General features: G+C 43.5%; 1 protein-coding gene across 5 annotated transcripts in view; it reads left to right on the top strand.

Moving 5' to 3' along the window:
• SH3PXD2A (SH3 and PX domains 2A) overlaps positions 1 to 20,187 on the top strand; it is a 327,632-nt gene that overhangs the window by 232,874 nt on the left and 74,571 nt on the right. For all 5 annotated transcript variants that reach the window (XM_066600881.1, XM_066600883.1, XM_066600884.1 and 2 more), the window contains one exon: positions 3,031 to 3,162. In XM_066600881.1, the coding sequence (XP_066456978.1) occupies positions 3,031 to 3,162 (132 nt within the window). The remainder of the gene's footprint in view (positions 1 to 3,030; positions 3,163 to 20,187) is intronic.

Genomic DNA, 20,187 nt, shown 5'->3' on the forward strand with positions numbered 1-20,187 from the left:
TTCTCCAGCATGTCCCATACCGCAGTACTGGCTCTAGCCAGCAGATGGCGCCATTGTATAAGGGCAGAAAGAGAAAGCCCCCTAGGAAACCCTGAATCCAATATTGGACTGCAAAGGGTTAAGGTCTTATTTATTCATTTACACTGAGCGATAATCTCTGATTTCCAGTGGATGCAAAGATCGGAACAATTTATCAGCCTGTGTAAAAGCCCCTTAATGTATGTGAGATTAAACAGAATCCCATTGAGTAGAACCAATTAGATTAGCCGGAAAATATTCTATTTCGATTCAATTTATATGCTCATAAATGGCCAACGTATTTCACAGCACTGGAGATAAACTTCTCGTACATCAGTCTCTGCCTAATAAAACTTGCAATCAAATTTCACAATCTTTACAATTTATCTCTTAACCCAAGTCTATTTTTGGAGTACAGATAGAAGTTCATGCATACAGTATGTAAAGTCAATAAACGGATGACTAGTAATTATTAGGAAATTACAGTACCAGTGTTTCTGCTGGCGCAATGTGCCACAAAGCTGTGCTACAAGATACATCTATTATGATGCCCACATATTACACACAGCTCTACTACATCCATCCTGATTCACATACATCACACATACATAGCTGGGGTACATCCATGCTGATTTTCAGACATTGCCAGCTCAGCAGACTCCTGGATACAGGGATTAGCCCCTGGTTATGTGACCCCTGACTCCACCCACACAGGTTATCACATGATGGTGACATCATCACAGGTCCTGGTGGCTGCTGCCGGCTTATCCAGTATACAGTACTTTCTACCAAACTGCACAATGGCTCCTCCCACATCAGTGATGTCACCACAGGTCCTTCAGCCCACCAGATCTCTTTTACTAAACTGCACAATGGCTCCTCCCACAACGGTGATGTCACCGTAGGTTCTTCAGCCCACTGGATCTCTGTGGTGGCGGTAGGTCGATGTCTTCTGTCAGGACCGCTGAGTTGTGTCTGAGATAATAATGGCTTAGTTGTATTCTCATTTTGCTATTTTTGTCCTCCCCTTCCAAGAGCCTGAAGTTTGTTGTTCTTCTGTCGGTCAGGCTCTGTGTTTTATATATGCTGTAGGACCTGCAATGATGTCACCAGGAGCGGAGCATGAGCAGCACACACAAACATACATACTCACGGTCAAGTGGTTGTTAGTAGTTTGATGTGACATCCTTGGAATCAAACTTCTGGCCCTATTACTATAAGGAAGAAATGGCACAGAGTCATACGGTCAAAGATTCCTTTTTGGCTCCCATTGGCAGACGTTCAGTTAATCTGTTGACTGTAGTAGGCCAACATTGCATCACCTGAGTTTGGCCAATGGAAGAAGCACAAGAGCCGCTTAATTTTAGTGGGGACTAGAAACAAAAATAAAAACAAAAGGTGCTCCACAGTGCGGAAATCACTGGTGCAGAAGAGGAGGCAAGGGTAGGCGCTTTAGGAATTACACTCACCTTGTCAAATTGTGCTTATCCAGGTATTGTATAGTAATTAGAAATGAGCAAACATACTCGTTTAGGGCGATTTCACAATCGAGCAGCGCTTTTTTCGAGTAACTGACTACTCAGGCGAAAAGATACGGGGGGGGGGGGCGATATGGTGGAGCGGGGGTAGCAGTGGGGAACAGGGGGGAGCTCCCTCTCCCCCCCCCCCCCCACTCACCCCCAGCGCCCCCAGAATCTTTTCGCCCGAGTAGTCAGTTACTCGAAAACAGCGGTGCTCGATTGCGACATCGCCCTAAACGAGTACGTTCGCTCATCTCTAATAGTAATCTCTTGAACTCAGATGCAGCTAGCCCCTGGTCTGGGCTGGTGGCGGCATCCTCGTATGTGACAAATTGAGCAAAAGTGATAACCAAAACAAAAAGGTGATGGCTAACACTACTGAAGGAGATTGCAGGTCCGGCAACCCTGTTCACCAAAGTTGACCATCCTCCATTTTTTTCATTTTGCTCAGCTTAGTGGTCAGTGTTGGTCAGACCACCCTCCTCCAATCAGACAATTATGACATATTTAATCAGTATACCTCAAGTGTATTTCTTTCGATAACCGATTTGTTGCAGTCATTTCATTCCTAACAGAAATGGTATATTACAACTCTGGGCCACTATTCCCGTACAGTTGACAGCTGGTCTCTGTTTGGTACCGGTAACAAATCCACAAGGAGATAGATAATGTTAGAACGTGACATGAACTTTTTTAGATTGTGTATATCCATTGTTTAGTGAATAGACCCAACACTGGAAACTTGTATAAACATGCAGATTGCTTATTATTCAGCATGCCACTTATCTAAAGGAGTTAAATTAACAAAAAGTTGAAGGACCTTTGCAGAATGTATATATGGAAAATCCTCTTCGAAAGAATCTGGCGCTTACGTCTGCTGCTTGAAGTAAACAGTGTGCAGACCTTCTCCTCCTTCCTTTCTCTCTATTCCCCCCTCCTTTGAGCTATTCCCTCCCCTCCCTCCCTCCTTACTCAGTTTTACTCATGTGTTTCTGTTTAAGAACTCCAGTGCAAATGAATATGATTGGCGTCTACAGTCCCCTCTTGGCTTCCAGCTGGAGTCATAAGAGAAAGCACTTTTCCTTGCAGAGTAGAGCCGTTTACTTTCTCTATTAGTTTACACGGGGTTTTAGCTGCAATTCCACTCTCTATTCCCTTTTTTAAAATTTCTTAGTCATCGCTTGTCATACTACGAAGATCTGAACCACCTCCGACATGAGGCCCTGTGATTGATTAACCCAACTTTCTCTACCATACTTTTTTTTTTCTTTTTCCTTTTCCATCAAATGTTCCTCCTTGCTCCTTTTTCAAGGGCCAGAAAGGGAGACATCTATATGGCCAGCCCTTTGGACCTATGCTGCAAGCCAACATTGTATTCTGATTGGCTACGATCTGTTGACAAGTTGGCCTATCATGAATCGAATGGACGTAGGTCGCTCTCGAGGAGCGATGTCTGGAAGATGGCTTACGGCTTGCTTTTTCCCATCCCCAGGTGCTGATGGTAACTCTGAACCCATGATCTTGGACCAGTATGTTGTGGTGTCCAACTATGAGAAGCAAGAAAACTCTGAGATCAGTCTAAAAGCTGGGGAGCTTGTGGATGTCATAGAGAAAAACGAAAGCGGTAAGAAAACTTTATGTATATATATATATAATTTTTTTTCATCTCCACTTTTTGTCTCGATTCTCTATTCTCTTCTCCCCTCCCATCTGCAGGGCTGTACATTAACTACATCTGGTACTGAACTTGGCTTAGGAGTTAAAACGTTTCCCTAGTTGATTTGGGCTCCGAGCCAAAAATATTGCCTTGCTCTGTAAGAATGTCTCCAATGCCTTTATGTATGGATTAGTAATATTGCATCACTGTTTTTAACTTTAGGGGCACCACCTACATATTTGTATGGGTGTCACTTGCCAATTGAAACAGCTGTAAGAGTTTTATCCATTGTCAAATAATTAATCGTTAACAATGTAGCAAGTTTTTTTGGGGGGGTTTCTTACGCAAGCAACCTAAGAGCCAGGCATTGTTTGACTGTTTCTGGATTGTGCAGTCAGGCTCCTACGACGTGTATTGGATGGAAGGATCTATAAACACAAAGAAGGGGATAGCTGTCATTTTTGGCACGCAACGCACAAGTTCCTATTGCATTCAAGGCCTGCAAAACTAATTCATACATCAGCTCGTGTTTCGTTACTTGTCTATTGTTATTATATGGCTCCTAGTAAATGAAAAACTAAGCATCTCAACGATTGGCTGCTGTTATGTCTTTCCAACCGTGGTGACATAAGCAGACAGCGCAGTGGTTCCGGCTGAGCATTTAGTTAATACCATGTGTGTTTACATTCTAGCTCGTTGTGTTTTTTTTTTTCTTTTAGTTCTGCAAGTATCGCTTTACACCGCGGACTGTACATTTGTATCGGGCTTTTGTTGCTACATGCCGCTGAGCTGTCTCATTGTGCGTATTACAGGCTAGTATCCAGAACTCCTGTAAATGTGGCAGTCTGTCTTGGAAGATCAGTTCAACGATCAGTTTTTCTTTCTGCGGTCGGGATAGAAGCGGTGGGTGGAGATCTGAAATCAGAGTGTCAGCAAACGTTTTTGCTGCCTGGGTTAGAAAAAATATATATTTTAGGAAGAAGGGATTGGCAGTTTGTTCCATACAGCATGAGCCAGTAATGTTGGAGATTTTGCTAGCACAATGGAGAATTACAGAAATCGTGCCAGTTTGTATGTGGTGCCACTGAGCCTATGATAGTCCATCACCCATTTGGGACATATTGTTATTACCCAAGTCCATTTCCTCCCTTATAACTTGTACAATGGTAGAGAAGTAGTCTTTTAGCAATCATTAAGAAGGCTTTAGCAAATAATACTATACTTATAGTCAGGAGGGGTATTGGTTTTCTTTGTAGAAGTACAAGTGGACATAAGGAGACATATAGACCATGCATTGTTCCTCTGGGAAAGTTGGGTTGTAAAGGAAGATGGTAGAATGCCTCTGCAGCGCCATCTATTGGAAGGTAGCTTCTCTATAAGTCAATGTCTGACCTCCTTGTAACATGACTAAGGATAATAAACCAAGACTTCTCCGGAAGGATAAAGATAACCATGTACAAACTGGCTATTTTGTTTTTTTTGCCCCTCTCAGTGTACAGTAGGGTTTTGGTTGGCAGGGTGAGTAGTATGGGTTCTGAGGGGTATGGATTATTTTTTTGGGGAGAGTACTAAGTAGACTTGAAGTTTTCCCACTACTTAAAATTATTTCTCAACCACTCTGTACTTCCTGGTTGCGGTTGACCAGGAAGTGTGACTGCTGCAGCCAATCACTGGCTATAGGAGGTCACTGCTGTGGTTGGCTGCAGCAGTCACATGTCCTGGTCAGCAGCAACCAGGAAGGACTGAGTAGTTGTGAAGTCCTTTTGAAGTTGTGGGAAAACCCCTTTAAGGGGACTTACAGGCCATGCAGTGATCCTCTGGGAAATTTGATATGTAGATGTCACGTGGTACAATGGAGTGTGGCACTCTCCAAAAGGAGAAACATTGTACCATCCTGACCCACATCATAGGCCTCTCGCCCAGGACTCTATACTGCAGCAACGAGAGACAAGAATCCTAAAACGGCAAACTGTACTGGGATAACCTTGGTTTACAGGGAAGTTGCCTTCCAACAGGTGGTGCTACAGAGGTATTGTACCATCTGCAATTTGCATACTTAGGCCCATGGTCCATGGGCAGATTTGATGTGCGGAATCCGCGCGGGGCACCGCGTGGAAGATCCGCAGTTCGAGCCGCCCATAGGGAAGTCAATGGAAGCCGTCCAATCTGCTGCCCGTCTGCAGTTGACACTGCGGACAGACCGCGGATTCCGCGGAAAAGCAGGAGTTTAAAAGAAAACAAAAACTGCATGTGCGCCGGACGGCACTTCAGCACACATCCGTAGTACTGAAAAAAGAAGACACAGAAAGGTTCGCAGGGTTGCTGCTGCGGGCAGGGTCAGATTCCTCTGCGGGCTCCACCATGCGGAATCCAACCCGCCTATGGATATGAGCCCTAAGTGAATATAAACCAACGCAGCTCCCGTGTTTCCAGTCTCAATCACTAGCGAACCAAATGGTACCATAATCTATATTAGTGAGTTTGGCTATGCTGAAATGTAGCAGTGATGGAGGAGACCTGCCACTACCTACTTCTTCTACAAATCACAGTAAACCTGCTCTTTAATAAGTTTTGCCACTATCCGTATAGTACTTGTTTTCCTAAAGAACTTAGAGTACTCCTTTGGCATTCTAGATCTTGTTACTCATACAAGACTACATGCAGATGCCGAAGTCTTTAGCATGATTGCTTTTTACAAAATGCCAATGTCATACAAAGCTCAAAACTCCCTTTATGTTACCTGAAATGCATGTATTCTTAAAGGAGTATTTCAGGCATTTACTATTGATGACCTATCCTCAGGATGAGCCATCAATAGTTGATTGTCAGGGATCTGCCACTCAGGCTCCCTGCTGATCCTACCTCCAGCTGTCAGTGCAGCTGGGCCTGACGTCTGCATCGGTGGTCAAAGCTGGACGTTTAATAAAAGGCATTGGTACCATTGAAATCAATGGGAGCAATGTCTTCTATTACACTTCTAGCTCCTCATTGTAGTTAGAGTCAGAAGTTTAATGGAAAGCATCGCTGCTATTGATTTCAATTGCCTTCTATTACACTTCTTGCTCTGACCATCAATATGAACATCTGGCCCTGCTGCACTAACAGTGGAGAGGAGGATCAACTGATCGGTGGGGATCCTGAACGGCGGACCCCTGTTGATCTACTATTAATGACCTATCATGATGATAGATCATTGATACTAAACGCCCGACATATAAAGGTCTAACTGTGGAGGGTGCAGGGGACCCTGGTGTTTGAAGGGGCCCAATGATCCATTTGTCAAATAAGGGGGTAGAGGTACTATAAATAGCACATTGATAGTTGGGGAGGGGGGGTGGATCCAAGAGCTTGAAGTTACACCTCTAGAACCTGGTTAAATATAATCAAAGTACAGTTAGGTCTTGGTTACAGTTCATTGGATGCAGTAACCGACCAATCAGATTCATTTCCTAATGTTCGAGATGTTCTTCAGGTTTCTCGACAGTGTTTTATATATGCTATTACAACATTTTTAGGCCAGATGTTGTAAGAGGAATCTTGAAATATTGGTGCAATTAACAGAACATGTCTTTTTTGTGTCCTAATAGGCTTAGTTAAAAGTTTCTTCCCCCATTGGTAATCTTACAGACCTTGGAATAAAGGGATGGTTGTATACATAAGTCCACTATCCATAGGCATTGTATATGTTCATAGAGATGTATTTCTGTATGCCATCCATATGGGTATTGTATGTAATCGCACAAGCAGACTGGTCTACATGATGGGTGATTAGGTGCTGAGTTGTCACAAATTTTACATTGCAACACTTACTGTAGCTGTATAATATTCTATGCTAGCCTCTCTTGTACATACGGTATATTTATGCACAAACCATATTTTTTTTAATGGACGTGAGAATGTGAAGCGATGATCTATAAGCCCTATAAAACTATGTAAACAGGGTTTCTTGCAGGCGATATTCATGTACTGTAATGTCTTTTGCAAACCATGTTTAATTAGGGACTTGAGATCTAAAAGATCAATTTATCCTAAAGCCCACTCTACATCTGTACAGAACATATACATACGCACAGGTCTTTTTTTAAATGAAGGTTAATAGATCAGGGCTTCTTAAAGTGCCACTCCTGCAAAAACACACCTCCTCTGAGATGGGAGAGAATGTGGAAACAACCACATTGGCTGTTCCACACCATTTCTATTACTCCTCTTATTTTTATGAGAGTTGCTGAAAGAGCATGGAACAGCCAGTTTAGCTGTTTCTGTAATTCTGGCTACCAGTGGTCGCGACTGATAGACAGATATTCCCATCTCAACTATAATTGGCTGAAATGGGAATACCCATTTAGGCAAGTGATTTGCCCCAAAGTCAGCTTCAAAAAGGGTTGTCTGCTGCAATTCATAGGTGCTGTCTTGTTAAGCCTTCATAGTGGAATGCAGAGCACCGTCAGTGGGTAATGACCACAACAATACTAACTTTTCCATTTTTTAACTCGCTGCTAATGGTGTTCATAGCAGAATTGCGTCTCCAATGCTTACGTTTTGATATGGGGCCGATGGTTACCTGTCAGAGGCATAACTTAAAGCTCCCGGGCCCCGATGCAAAACTTGTAACAGGGACCTCAACTATAATGCTTTACTCATAGTACTGGGTTCCCTATATGGAGAAGAGAGGCCTTATAGGCCCCCCAAGGCTCCTGGGCCTGGGTGCAACCGCATCCCCTGCATCCTCTATAGTTACGCCCCTGTTACCTGTTCTAAAAGGCATGGGAAGTCACAACTCTTACAAGTGGCTCTTTCATAGGCTTCTTGTACAAATACATTTATTTTTGCTCTTAAACAGGTGCCCCTATGCAACTTTACCAGAATTTGACTTTAAATGTCTGCAATGCTAAGGAGTAAGATGACACAGGAAAAGCTATGAACACAAGCCATGCTGCTTATTATATCTAAGCAATTACATTGTAATGGAGTAAGGTCTGTTACACCACCTTCCTGACTAGTGATGAGTGAACTTTTGAAAAGGTTGGTTTGCCAAACTTTTGCAAAAAGTTCATTCTGAATTAGTTCAAACCAAACCAGAAGTTCACCAAAACTGGTAAAAGCCCCGTACCACACTCTTAGAATGTTATCCAAGGCTTTTATGGCTCTTGGACAGTATTATACACCAGTGTTTACGACCAGTGTTGAGCAAATTTAACCTTTAGAACGCTTTTTTTCTGGTAGAACTTTGCTAAAATATTGGTTTGGGTTCATGTCGAACCAAACCTTTAGCAAAGTCGATCCGAAACAGGGTTCTACTGGTTTGGTTCACTCAACACTATTTCTGACATTACTGATAGAATGGTAGGGTTGGAAGCAGGGGCCTAGCTAAAGGCTCATGGGCCCGGGTGCAAAAGTTTACCTTGGGGGCCCCCCAACTTCTCTTAGCCCCTTAACACCCCTTGGGGGATGGCATTGTCTCACCCAGAGGCGTAACTTGAAGCTCCTGGGCCCCAATGCAAAACCAGTTACAGAGCCCCCAACTATAATGCTTTATTCGTAGTACTGGGTTCCCTATATGGAGAAACTGCATCCCCTATAGTTACGCCAGTGGTTGGAAGGGACCTCCAGGGTCATCGGGTCCAACCTCATACTCCATGCAGGATTCACTAACTCATCCCAGACAGATGTCTGTCCAGCTTTTGTTTGAAGAGAAGGTAGACTAGCTTACAGTATAATAACATGTTTTCACTAGTTCCTCCGTCACGTCCACAGACAGGGCACATTCCTGACTGTTTACTGGCCCACTGGCTGGATTCTTCTAAGTGTCCCAGCTAAGGTATTCATTTCTATACTTGGTGTGCTAGTGGATGTTTAGGACTTACTAGTCTAAACAAGACTGAAGCCAGAAAATCATATGACTTCTCTGCACAGTCTTCCCCGTCTGAGACGATGGTGTTTTTGTGGTGGTCTCAATAACTTAAGAACTGTCTCACTGTATCTGTAAGTGCTCATCCAGATTTATAGTGTCACATTTGCTCACTGGAAGGCCTATGCTCCATGTCTTTGCTTTGCATATAACCATGAGGTTATTGACTCTGCAGCAGAGAAGCGGTTTTAAACAATGGTCATTGCGTGGAAAGTTCAAAATGACAAGGATTTACTTGGCTGCGGAGTCCTCTAAATAACTCTAGAAATTAAACTCTTTTTCTTTGTTAAGCAAACTTCTGGCAGATGTGCAGCATTCTGAAAGATAAAGTCAAAGAAAGTAGGCCAAGTGAAAACCACAGGGTCCACCCTAAGAAAATACAAATACAAGTTACAATCCTAAAACTAGTGGTCTCTCAGAGCTGGAATGCTGTACTAGGAAAGCCTTACCGTCTTTATATTTGTATCCCATTCGATTTACCTACTTTCACCCTAATAACTAGCGTTTGGCATTATTAACCCTTTCCAATCCACTGTCTGACGTCCGAAGACATTCTGATTGAAGGCTGTGCAGCTCCGATGTCAGAAGACGTCCGTCAGGGTATTCTTACTGTATATTACTGGCCGCTCTATTGTCGGGGGGGCCTCTCCAGCATGTCACATACCACAGTACTGGCTCTAGACAGCAGATGGCGCCATTGTATAATGGCAGAAAGCGAAAGCCCCCTAGGAAACCCTGAATCCAAAATTGGATTGCAAAGGGTTAAAGAGGACCTGTGACATCCCCTGAGAAAGGGAGCTGCATACTTTTTCAGAAATACCTCCGTTCATTCCAGTACAGTTTTTATTTTTGTTTTATAGGATGGGGGCTAAAACAATGCTTCCTTTCATTCATAGTCCAAAACTAGTCCATTGTGAAGTGGGCAGTCTCCACCATGTACTGTCAATCAAATGACACTAGGCAGTGGAGGCTGCCCACTTGAGAAAAGACTAGCATCTGGCTCCAAAACTAATGGGGGCCATTGCAAGTATTCAAAGTGGCAAAAGTAAAAACAGAGCTGCAATTGGCAGGGGCACGGCTGTAAACCTATTCAGCATGCACTGCTTCTCAGAGGAGTTGACAGGTCCTCTTTAATCTTGACTGGTTATACGAGGTACTTGTATTCGATACTCATTCTTGCATGGAAACTCCTACCCAATGAGCGTTTGAAATAACGCCTCACTCTTTGGCATGCGGGAGAAAGCCACAAAGTGCTTTTGATGTCTTTATAGATGCTTTGGAAAGTTGATTGAGTCACTACTTCTGCAGGCAATGCACCTGAATGAAAGGTCCATCTGAGAAGACCAGTACTGTGAATGAGGCATCATGGTTGGGGGCCCTGTTAAATATTTTTCACTAGGTCACTGGAGCATGGACATTATATACATTTTTACTTCTGTGGCACAATGTTGGTGTCTGAATCATTTTGCTTTATCTACCCTAGGTGAAATGTATAGGATAGGGGAAATCCATTATGTACATCATCGTTTTAGAGTCTTATAAGTGCGTCAAGAGAGGTGTCGTCTCTCCTTAAGGAGAGCACCCAAAAAGTGTGTGGGGGCACCTAGGGGGTGAGTTGGTTGGGGGATGGCATTGTCTCACCCAGAGGCGTAACTTGAAGCTCCCAGGCCCCGATGCAAAGCTTGTAACAGGGCCCCCAACTATAATGCTATATTCATAGTACTGGGCTCCCTATATGGAGAAGAGAGGCCTTATGCGCCCCCTATGGCTCTTGGGCCCGGGTGCAACCGCACCCCTGCATCCTCTATAGTTACACCCCTGGTCTCACCCAAGGAGAGCACCCAGAAGGGGTGTGAGAAGACGCCTGAAAAGTGAGTGAGGAGATGGAACAATACCTCTGCAGCGCCACCTATTGGATAGCAGCATTCCTACAAATCAATGTACGACTTTTTAACAAGTCTGTAAAACGATGATTGGGAATAGGAAACCAAGCCAGAATCCATACACAGACGGCTGTTTTGGGGTGTTTGCCCCTCATCAGTGTGCTGTAGGTGTCAGTGTCATTTCAGTCAGTTAAAGGGGTTGTCCCGCGCCGAAACGGGGTTTTTTTTTTTCAATAGCCCCCCCGTTTGGCGCGAGACAAACCCGATGCAGGGGTTTAAAATAAAACCCGGATAGTACTTACCCGAATCCCCGCGCTCCGGTGACTTCTTACTTACCTTGCGAAGATGGCCGCCAGGATCTTCACCCTCGGTGGACCGCAGGTCCTCTGTGCGGTCCATTGCCGATTCCAGCCTCCTGATTGGCTGGAATCGGCACACGTGACGGGGCGGAGCTACGAGGAGCGCTCTCCGGCACGAGCGGCCCCATTTAACACGGAGAAGACCGGACTGTGCAAGCGCGTCTAATCGGGCGATTAGACGCTGAAAATTAGACGGCACCATGGAGACGGGGACGCCAGCAACGGAACAGGTAAGTGAATAACTTCTGTATGGCTCATAATTAATGCACAATGTACATTACAAAGTGCATTAATATGGCCATACAGAAGTGTATACCCCAACTTTGTTTCGCGGGACAACCCCTTTAACAACGAGCAATTTGCAAGCAGCAGAGACATTATGGGTATAAGACCACTAACAGACAGCTGTAAAATGGTTAAATTTTAATGTTTATATTATAACCGCATTACAGTACCTAGATGTCCCAACGGTCTACTAAGGCCTCATGTCCACGGGGAAAATCAGGCCCGCTACGGATTCTCCATGTAGAATCCGTAGCGGGTCCCTCCTGCCCCGCGGACATGAGGCATAAAAATAAGAATTTACTCACCTCTCGCCCGCTCCGGATCTTCTCTTCGCCGCTGCTTCATCTTCTCTCCGTCGCGGCCGGATCTTCTTTCTTCGACCCGGCGAATGCGCAGGGCACGTTGGTTGCGTACCCCGCGCATGCGCCGGCCCGAAGAAAAAAAGATCCAGCCGCGACGGAGAGCATATTAGCACTTTCTGCTTAGGTTAAGCAGCACTGCTGATTAGAGCCACCTGATTGGCTCTTCGGCACCACGTGACTACGCAGCGTGCACGCTGATTGTAGTCACTTGGTGCTGAAGAGCCAATCAGGTGGCTCTAATCAGCAGCGCTGCTTAACCAAGCAGAAAGTGCTAATATGCCGACGGAGAGAAGAAGACGCGGCGAAGGGAAGATCCGGAGCAGGTGAGTAATTCCCATTTTTGTCTCCCGCGGATCCGGACGGCTTCCATAGGCTTCAATAGAAGCCCGCGGGAGCCGTCCCCGCGGGAGACCCACACGAAAATGGAGCATGGTCCAGATTTTTTCATGCTCCATTTTTTTTAAAATCACTTTTATTGACCATCCGCGGGTATTTATCTACCCGCGGGTGGTCAATGCATCCCTATGGGATGCGGATCCGCGGGCAGGAGAAGAGTTAAAATCCGCTGCGGATTTTAATTCTTATTTTGCCCGTGGACATGAGGCCTAAATTGGGAAATCTAAGCTTGGTAAAGTAGAACCACGGTAGGTTTGGGCCTTTTGGACACACTACAGATGCTAAATTACAGCTACATTTTCTTCTAAACATCTGAAACTAGCCTTAGAGGGGCATTGGAATTGACCCCTAGAATGAGAGATCTTTCAAGTGTTCATGTATATCTTCTTTATACTTTGTGGTGTAATTGTGACATAATGGCGTTCATTTCAGATCTGGGAACACTCTATAGAAAAGTGACCCAAGTGCCCAAAGTCCTATAAGTTTTGTATTTCTTGGTTTATTTGCTAGCGTCTTGCTTAGAAAAGTTCATTGTACTCTATGTCGTTAATTGGTTGGCCGATCCAAATAGCACAGTCCTTAATAGCAGAAAAGGCTTTGTTGTATTATTAGTAGATTTATGTTACTTATATAGATCTACACTGTGCTGCTGTGCTTAATCCAGTCAGCAGAACTAAGAGACACAGCGATGACCCGTGGATTGTTTTGACTGGCCTTGTATATAATGAAGAGCTTTACTTGTTTGAACGTGAATGTTTTTGGGTTTTTTTGTTTGGAAGTCGGAGGATTCTGTTGACATACTGAATCGGAATAATAACCTGCATGCCAGTATTTTGCAATAGTCACGTGTCGGATTGCATATTTTCAGTCTGATCCAAACAGGAGACAACAAATTAGGAACATCTTTCTTTTTGTTCCCTTTTTTCTAAATTTCTTAGAAAGTTGGGTGAACACACTTTGTTTAATGACAGGGTCACACTCCAGCCTTATTGATCAAGATTGGGAAACGTGTTTACAAAACTCAACTGCTTAGCTCAACTGCTTAGGACACACATAGTAGCAGCCATAAACCATGGTCAGATGCGGTGGCGAATGGTCACATGATTTTGCAGGTATCGCGGCAAACTTTCGCGGCCATTTGTCACCACGTGTGGGCATGATTTGCGACTGCACTTGGCTGCCTCTACCCCGTTTCCCTGAAAATAAGACCTACCCTGAAAATAAGCCCTAGCATGATTTTTAAATGGTGTCCAGGCAGATATACATGTAAAAAAGAAATATTTTGGAGCAAAAATAAATATAAGACCCTGTCTTATTTTGGGGGAAACACGGTATGTGTGTCCTCAACCCAAGTACATATGTATGATTCACCAATTATTATCAATTAAATGAGATACTTAAAGGTGTTGCTCAGGATTCCCGCTGATCAGTTGATCACCCAGCCCGCTGTCAGTATGGACAGAGCTATAAGCAAATAACACTTTGTTCATGCAGAGACATTTTTTGTCTAATTTATAAGAGTACATATACTTGTAAATAATGCTATTGTCATATAATAGTCAAATATTAGCTCTACGCAGTGATAGTGATTACAGTTCAGTTACCTCCAGTCATTACAGGTGACGTCTCATCTGACTAGAATTCGTTCACCTTTCTTTTTTATCTGGGTCCAGTCACAATTCATCTCTGCACTTAAAATCCTGCTTCTACCCCAATTAAACTCTCAGTATCCCACATAGTAATGGGGCCTGCCTTTGTACCCTATATAGTACCACCGCATCCTTTTGTGCTTCACAAAGAAATAGTGCCCCCTCACAGTAATAATTCCCCCATAGTGGCAATAAGAAACAATGCCTATGTTGTAACCCACCCTAATAGTACACTCCTTTGTAACCACTACACAGTAATAATTCCCCTTTGTGCCCTCCTGGAAGGTAATAATGCCCACTTTGTGTCACTAAAAAATAATACCTCCTCTCTGCCTGTCAAAATAATAAAGCTGCCTCTGTGCCTACACAAAGTAATTGAGACCTCTCAAAGTAGCAAAGTCCCCTCTGAGCCTCGGCAAAGTAATAGTCCCCTCTGTAGCCCTATAGGTGTCATAGTGGCACCTCAAAACTAAAAGACCCCCTGTAAAGGATTTCCATTTCAGGTAGCCAGTTTTCTTTTTCACTCTGTGCCAGTATCCGCAATGGATACCACCACTGACTGTGCACACTGATAAGAAATTATGTAGTAATACCCAGCCACAAACCAAACCTTGTGCTGCTCTGGACCTCCGGCATGCAGGGAAGGGGAAACTTCATTGTTGAAATGATGCTGCTGTACAGAGTATATACTTCTCCTGGTGCTTTACAAGAGCTTCAGTACTAAGAGCAGAAGACAGGTGAAGGATTTGGAAAATGTACAGTGGGCAACAGCGATCAGGTTTCCTCTTCACTGCTTGCCAGCGGTCCCTGTCAATACACCGTTCGGGTATGGGGGGTAGGAACCGCATCAATTCCCTTGTGGCAAAGGGGGCCTCTCGCCCTTCTGCATCGGGGCACAGTTGCGACCCCTATAGCTAAGCTAATGTCCAGTACCAACCTGGGTCGCTGCAATACAAACAGTACTATCTGCTTCCAGCACTGTCCACATTTACAGCAGGCCTGAAGAAGAACCCTGAGTAGGTTTGAAAGCTCGCTATAACATCATGCATTTTTGTTAGCCATTAAAGGGTATCATATCTACAAGATTACTTGGTTTCTCTTGCTGAGAACAATCATACTTTGCTCTACTGGCTAACACCGTACTAAACTTTTTTCGTTATATCTTATAAAATGATGACATAATGATTGGACCCTTCACTTGAATGAAGGTATGATGTAGTTCCTCTGCACAACAGTTGACCGGTGCAGGCACTGTGCGGGTGAAGAGCGATTCCACCCCATTAATGTGAAGGAGGGTCCAAAAGGTCAGACCCCTACTGATTACAAAGTAATCCCATAGTATTGACATGCCATCACTTTAGTAGATGAGACTACCCTTTTCATATAGCTCATATGATGTAAACCTTTCCCTGCTGATGCCGGTGAAGCTGTCCTTCTTGCATATTTCTTTTAAGGCTCCTGTTGACTACAACTGTAATTTTTTTTTTCGACCAGTTGACTCAGTTCCTTTGGCTTTAAGTCCGCCATATTTTTAATAGTGTCGATTTTGTAAGCTCCGACTTGAATTATGAGTTATGAAGTCCTCACTGTCCGTTACCATCCTCTAACATTTATGGTGGCGTTTGCCAATAATTACTTAACACCACCCACCAGTCCTCCCTTCCTGTGCCCTGGAAAATTGGCTCACACAAGTTCTACCATCCTGAATGCACAACATGCTCATTACTATAGCATCAATAAACAGATTTAGAACTGCCAGTTATAACACTACTTTTTGGAAGTTGAGAACATGACTGTGTTTTGCCTGGAGTCATTGAAGACCCCATTGTACTTGGGCATCCTCCCTTTCCCCTGGTAATTCATCTTGTAAAGCACAATACTGTACGGTTTTCTTAATGGAAATATTGCTGAATAAGGAACGGCAGAAAACAATCCGGTCTTTATAAAATATTTGGCTATTGCTGCCGAAGAAACCGTTTCTGTAAACTGTTTACTCTGGATTCTGTCTTCTTTGCCGCCTTTTATGTCGACAACTAGTCCTTGTGGAACAGCCAGATTGACGTTGGAAGTCTTATAGCCCAGGCAATGCTCCCTGGGAAAAATGGTATGTAAAGGAACTCTCCTCTAGGAAGAAGGAAAGCCGTCTCTCTCCAGTGCTACCTTATAACTCAATATCTGACCAACTCGCAGGCCTTAAGACATGACTAAAGTTAGAAGCCAAATCAGAATCTTCTCAATAAGGGTTTGTGCTACCATCCGTAGTGAGTGAGCTACATGCTCCTCCCCTGATCACATGACGATGATATAATCAAAGGTCCTATTCCATAGCAGCTGAGACCACAGGGGTTTGTAGGGGATGCATAACTCACTCAGGATGAGGGACCTGTGATGAAATCACCGTCATGTGATCAGGGGCGGAGCATGTAGCTCACTCACTCCGGATGAAGGACCTCTGATGACATCACAATCATGCTTCGCCCCTGATCATATGACTGTGATGGGTTTCCTGAGTGAATTACATTCCTCTCCCCTGATCACATGACAGGGACATCATCACAGGTCCTGTAAGCACACAGCTGCTGAGCGTGTTCGTTAGTATTTCTTTCCATAGCAACTGAGGCCGCAGGGCTTTGTAGGGGATGGAATACTAACGAACACCTACAGCAGCTCTGTGCTTACAGGACCTATGATGATGTCACCATCATGTGATCAGTCACCTGTGTGGGAGGAGTCCAGGGTCACATGACCAGGGGGTGATCAGTGTGTGCAGGACTCTGCAGTGCTGCTTTTGATCCCTGTTGTATGAAGAATGTATGTAGCAGAGCTGTATGTCATGTACATGCAGCAGAGCTGTGTGTGTGACGTGCATGTAACAGAGCTGTGTGCGTGATGTGCATGTAGCAGAGCTATCATTGCACCACCATAAACACTGGTACTATATAATTTCCTAATAATTACTAGTAACCTACTAATCAGCATACACTCTAGAACAGATGCTGAACTTCAGGGCCTGATGGTAGGGGGCGGCATATTCCGCAGTCCCTGCATTGGGCAGTAGGGGAGCTTCTCCTGCATTTGCTTACATTGTGGCCACTTTCACATGTTTTTTTAGAATGTGCTTATGTTGCAGAGAATGTCAGTTCGTCAAGTCAGCAAAAGGCAAGCACGCCAATTACTCATAATCAGACTAATTACCGTGACTATTGTTAAGTAGAATCTGTTCAAACATGAAAATCTGATGAGACATTGTCATGAATTCTGTATTGTCTGGAAATTTCTGTATGACGCGCTATTGAGTCTCCACAGTAAACACGTTTTATGTTCACTCTATATGTTGGACTTTTTGTATTTTTCTTTCTAGCAGGAATAAATGACTTCGCTTTTAGTCCTTATGGTACTAATTCCGCATTTACATGTAACGATTATCCTTCAAAAAATCGTTAAAACGAGTGAAAATGAACGAAAATCATTTGGTTTAAATGCTCTCTCTGTGAAGTTGCTGGGTTCTCACGATATAATCGCAGAGAGCCCGGCCTGTTGCCATGGCAACAGGACGCCAGATACCGGCATCCTGTGTTGCCAGAGCCTATGATCACTGTATAAGCGATAAGGCATGGCAGGACAGAAGTCCTGCCATGCCTTATCACAGCGATCATCAGTGCTGTGCTTTAAGTCCCCCAGAGGGACATATATGGTGTAAATAAAAAATTATTAAAATGTAAAAAAAAACAAAAATGTAAAAAAAACCCTTTTTTATGCTTTTTCTCATATTAGCATAAAAAGGCAAAAAGAAATAAAAATGGCACAAATTTGGTATCGACACGTCCGTAACGACGTGTACAATAACTTTTTATTCTGCACGACAAAAAGCGTAAAAAAAACGTAAAAAAACAGAGGCAAAATGGTAATTTTTAGCATTTTGCCTCCCAAAAAATGCAATAAAAGTGATCAAAAAAGCCGTATATTCCCCAAAATGGCACCAATAAAAACTACAGCTCGTCTTACAAAAAATAAGCCACCACAGAGCTCCGTACATAGAAAAATAAAAAAGTTATAGGACTTTGAATTCAGCGATAGAGAAAAAAAAATTTCCAAAAAAAAGGATTTTTATTGCAGAAAAGTGGAAAAACCTAAAAAAAATATAAGAATTTTGGTATCATTGTAACCATACCGGCCCGCAGAAAAAATGGATTGTGTCATTTATGCTGCATGATTAATACTGTAAAAAAAAAAATCTATGGCAGAATTGATGCGCTTTCTCTCCCTTTTATCATTAAAAAAAAGTAATAAAAATTTTACAATATAGTCTATGTACCCAAAAATGGCACCATCAAAAACTACAGTTCGCCACGCAAAAAACAAGCCCTTATAAGGCCGCGTCGACGGAAAAGTAAAAGAGTGATTGATGGCTTTTGAAAAATGGAGATGAAAATCCGCCAAAAATCGTTGCGTCCCAACGATGATCTGCCTGCCTAAACAGGCTGAATGAGTGCGAATGAGTTAGCAGGGACGTCACTCGCTCATTCAAACAAGAATCATCCCATCTAAAAGGGGCATAAGAATGCCAGACATTTGCCAAGGGTTGTCCATGAGGAGAATAAACACTCCGGCTCGTACAGTTAGACAACGTCTGAACTTTTGCTCTCCAGAGGACTTGTTCTTTGGATAAGTAAATGAAAGATTGAGAGAAAAAAAAATACAAAAACGTACTAAGGACCGCGACCTTACAGCCACTTAAAGACACAAGACTCCAAACTTCAGCGATCACCAGAAAGTTCATATCAGGCCAGTGTGTGTCTTGCGCATAGAGATTTATTAATATGCAAGTTTAATATGAAACTTCTCCCTTGGACATCCACTGTGCTCCAGCTCATGACTCTATTACCCAGTACTTAGGGTTATGAGTTCCCTTCCCTGAGAGTGAAGTCATCCCAGCACTCCTGATGAAGGGGTTCACCCCGAAACGCGTTTATTAGCTGGATTTTAATTGTAACATTCTAAATAAAACGAGAAGTGGGATATTCATCCGATTGTTCTGCTACCTTTATTGGAACCTCTGGAGAGTTGTGCCTACACAACAGATTTTTCTTTAAGCATATACTACCCTCCCACCATCGGTGGGTTAATCTGGGTGGCAGCACCTCCTGTTATCTACCATATCCAATTTAGGCACTTTAAGACCTGGGTATCTTCCCAGGCCTTCAGTCTTCATTGTGGGTTTGCGCCACTTCTCTCTCCACCTATTTCAGCCAAATGAGCATTACAGCTGCTACAGTATCTCTATCCACTCCCGTATAAACATGTATATTGACCCATATGGAGATACGTTGCTGCCAAACCCTCTGATATTACTTATCACCAAGTGGAACAAAGGACCTGGCATGTTGAAATCCACATTTCAAGAATATTTGGCTGCCCCTTTACTATCAGCTGATTCTACACAACTAATGTGCAGAAAAAATTATAAAAAAATAGACCCCTACATTAGTAACATAGTATGTTAGGCCAAAAGGAGACAATGTCTATCTAGCTCAGCCTGATTCCCCCACACCCCCCACATACACTTGTTGATCCAGAGGAAGGCAAAATACACCCAATGAGACAGAAGCGAATTACCCATTTAGGGGGAAAAAAATCCTTCCCAATTCCATAATGGCGGTCAGAATAATCCCTGGATCAACATTTTGAAAGTTCCCACCTGACTACAAGATCCCTGGATTAACAACCCTGCTGGTTATTTAAATCTAATTAGTAAATTGGTCTATCTGTTCTCTACTGTATTGACTATTAACCTATCTAATCTCACTATCTGTAAATGTATATAGAGGAGGAAAGGGGAAATAGAACTAAAGGAATTTTAATAAGGTCTGGATTTTGCATGAGTTTATAAATTGTAAGTACAAAGTTGCCCCAAATAGCTCATACCCACTCTCCCCCACCGCTCCCCGCCCCCCGCCGGCACCCAAATCTTTAGAGACAAGTGGGCAGGTACTTGCTAAGGACAAGACTCGCCCGAGTAGTTTGCCTTAGCGAGTATGCTCACTCATCTCTAGTAGCAAGTGATTGGCTTCTGTTAGATCTCTGGGGCCCATTATTGTGTCACAGCCTGGGCCCTCTAGAGTAGTGATTCCCAACTGGAGTGTCATAAGA

This window comes from Eleutherodactylus coqui, chromosome 4, assembly GCF_035609145.1.
Source record: "Eleutherodactylus coqui strain aEleCoq1 chromosome 4, aEleCoq1.hap1, whole genome shotgun sequence".
Classification (NCBI taxonomy): domain Eukaryota; kingdom Metazoa; phylum Chordata; class Amphibia; order Anura; family Eleutherodactylidae; genus Eleutherodactylus; species Eleutherodactylus coqui.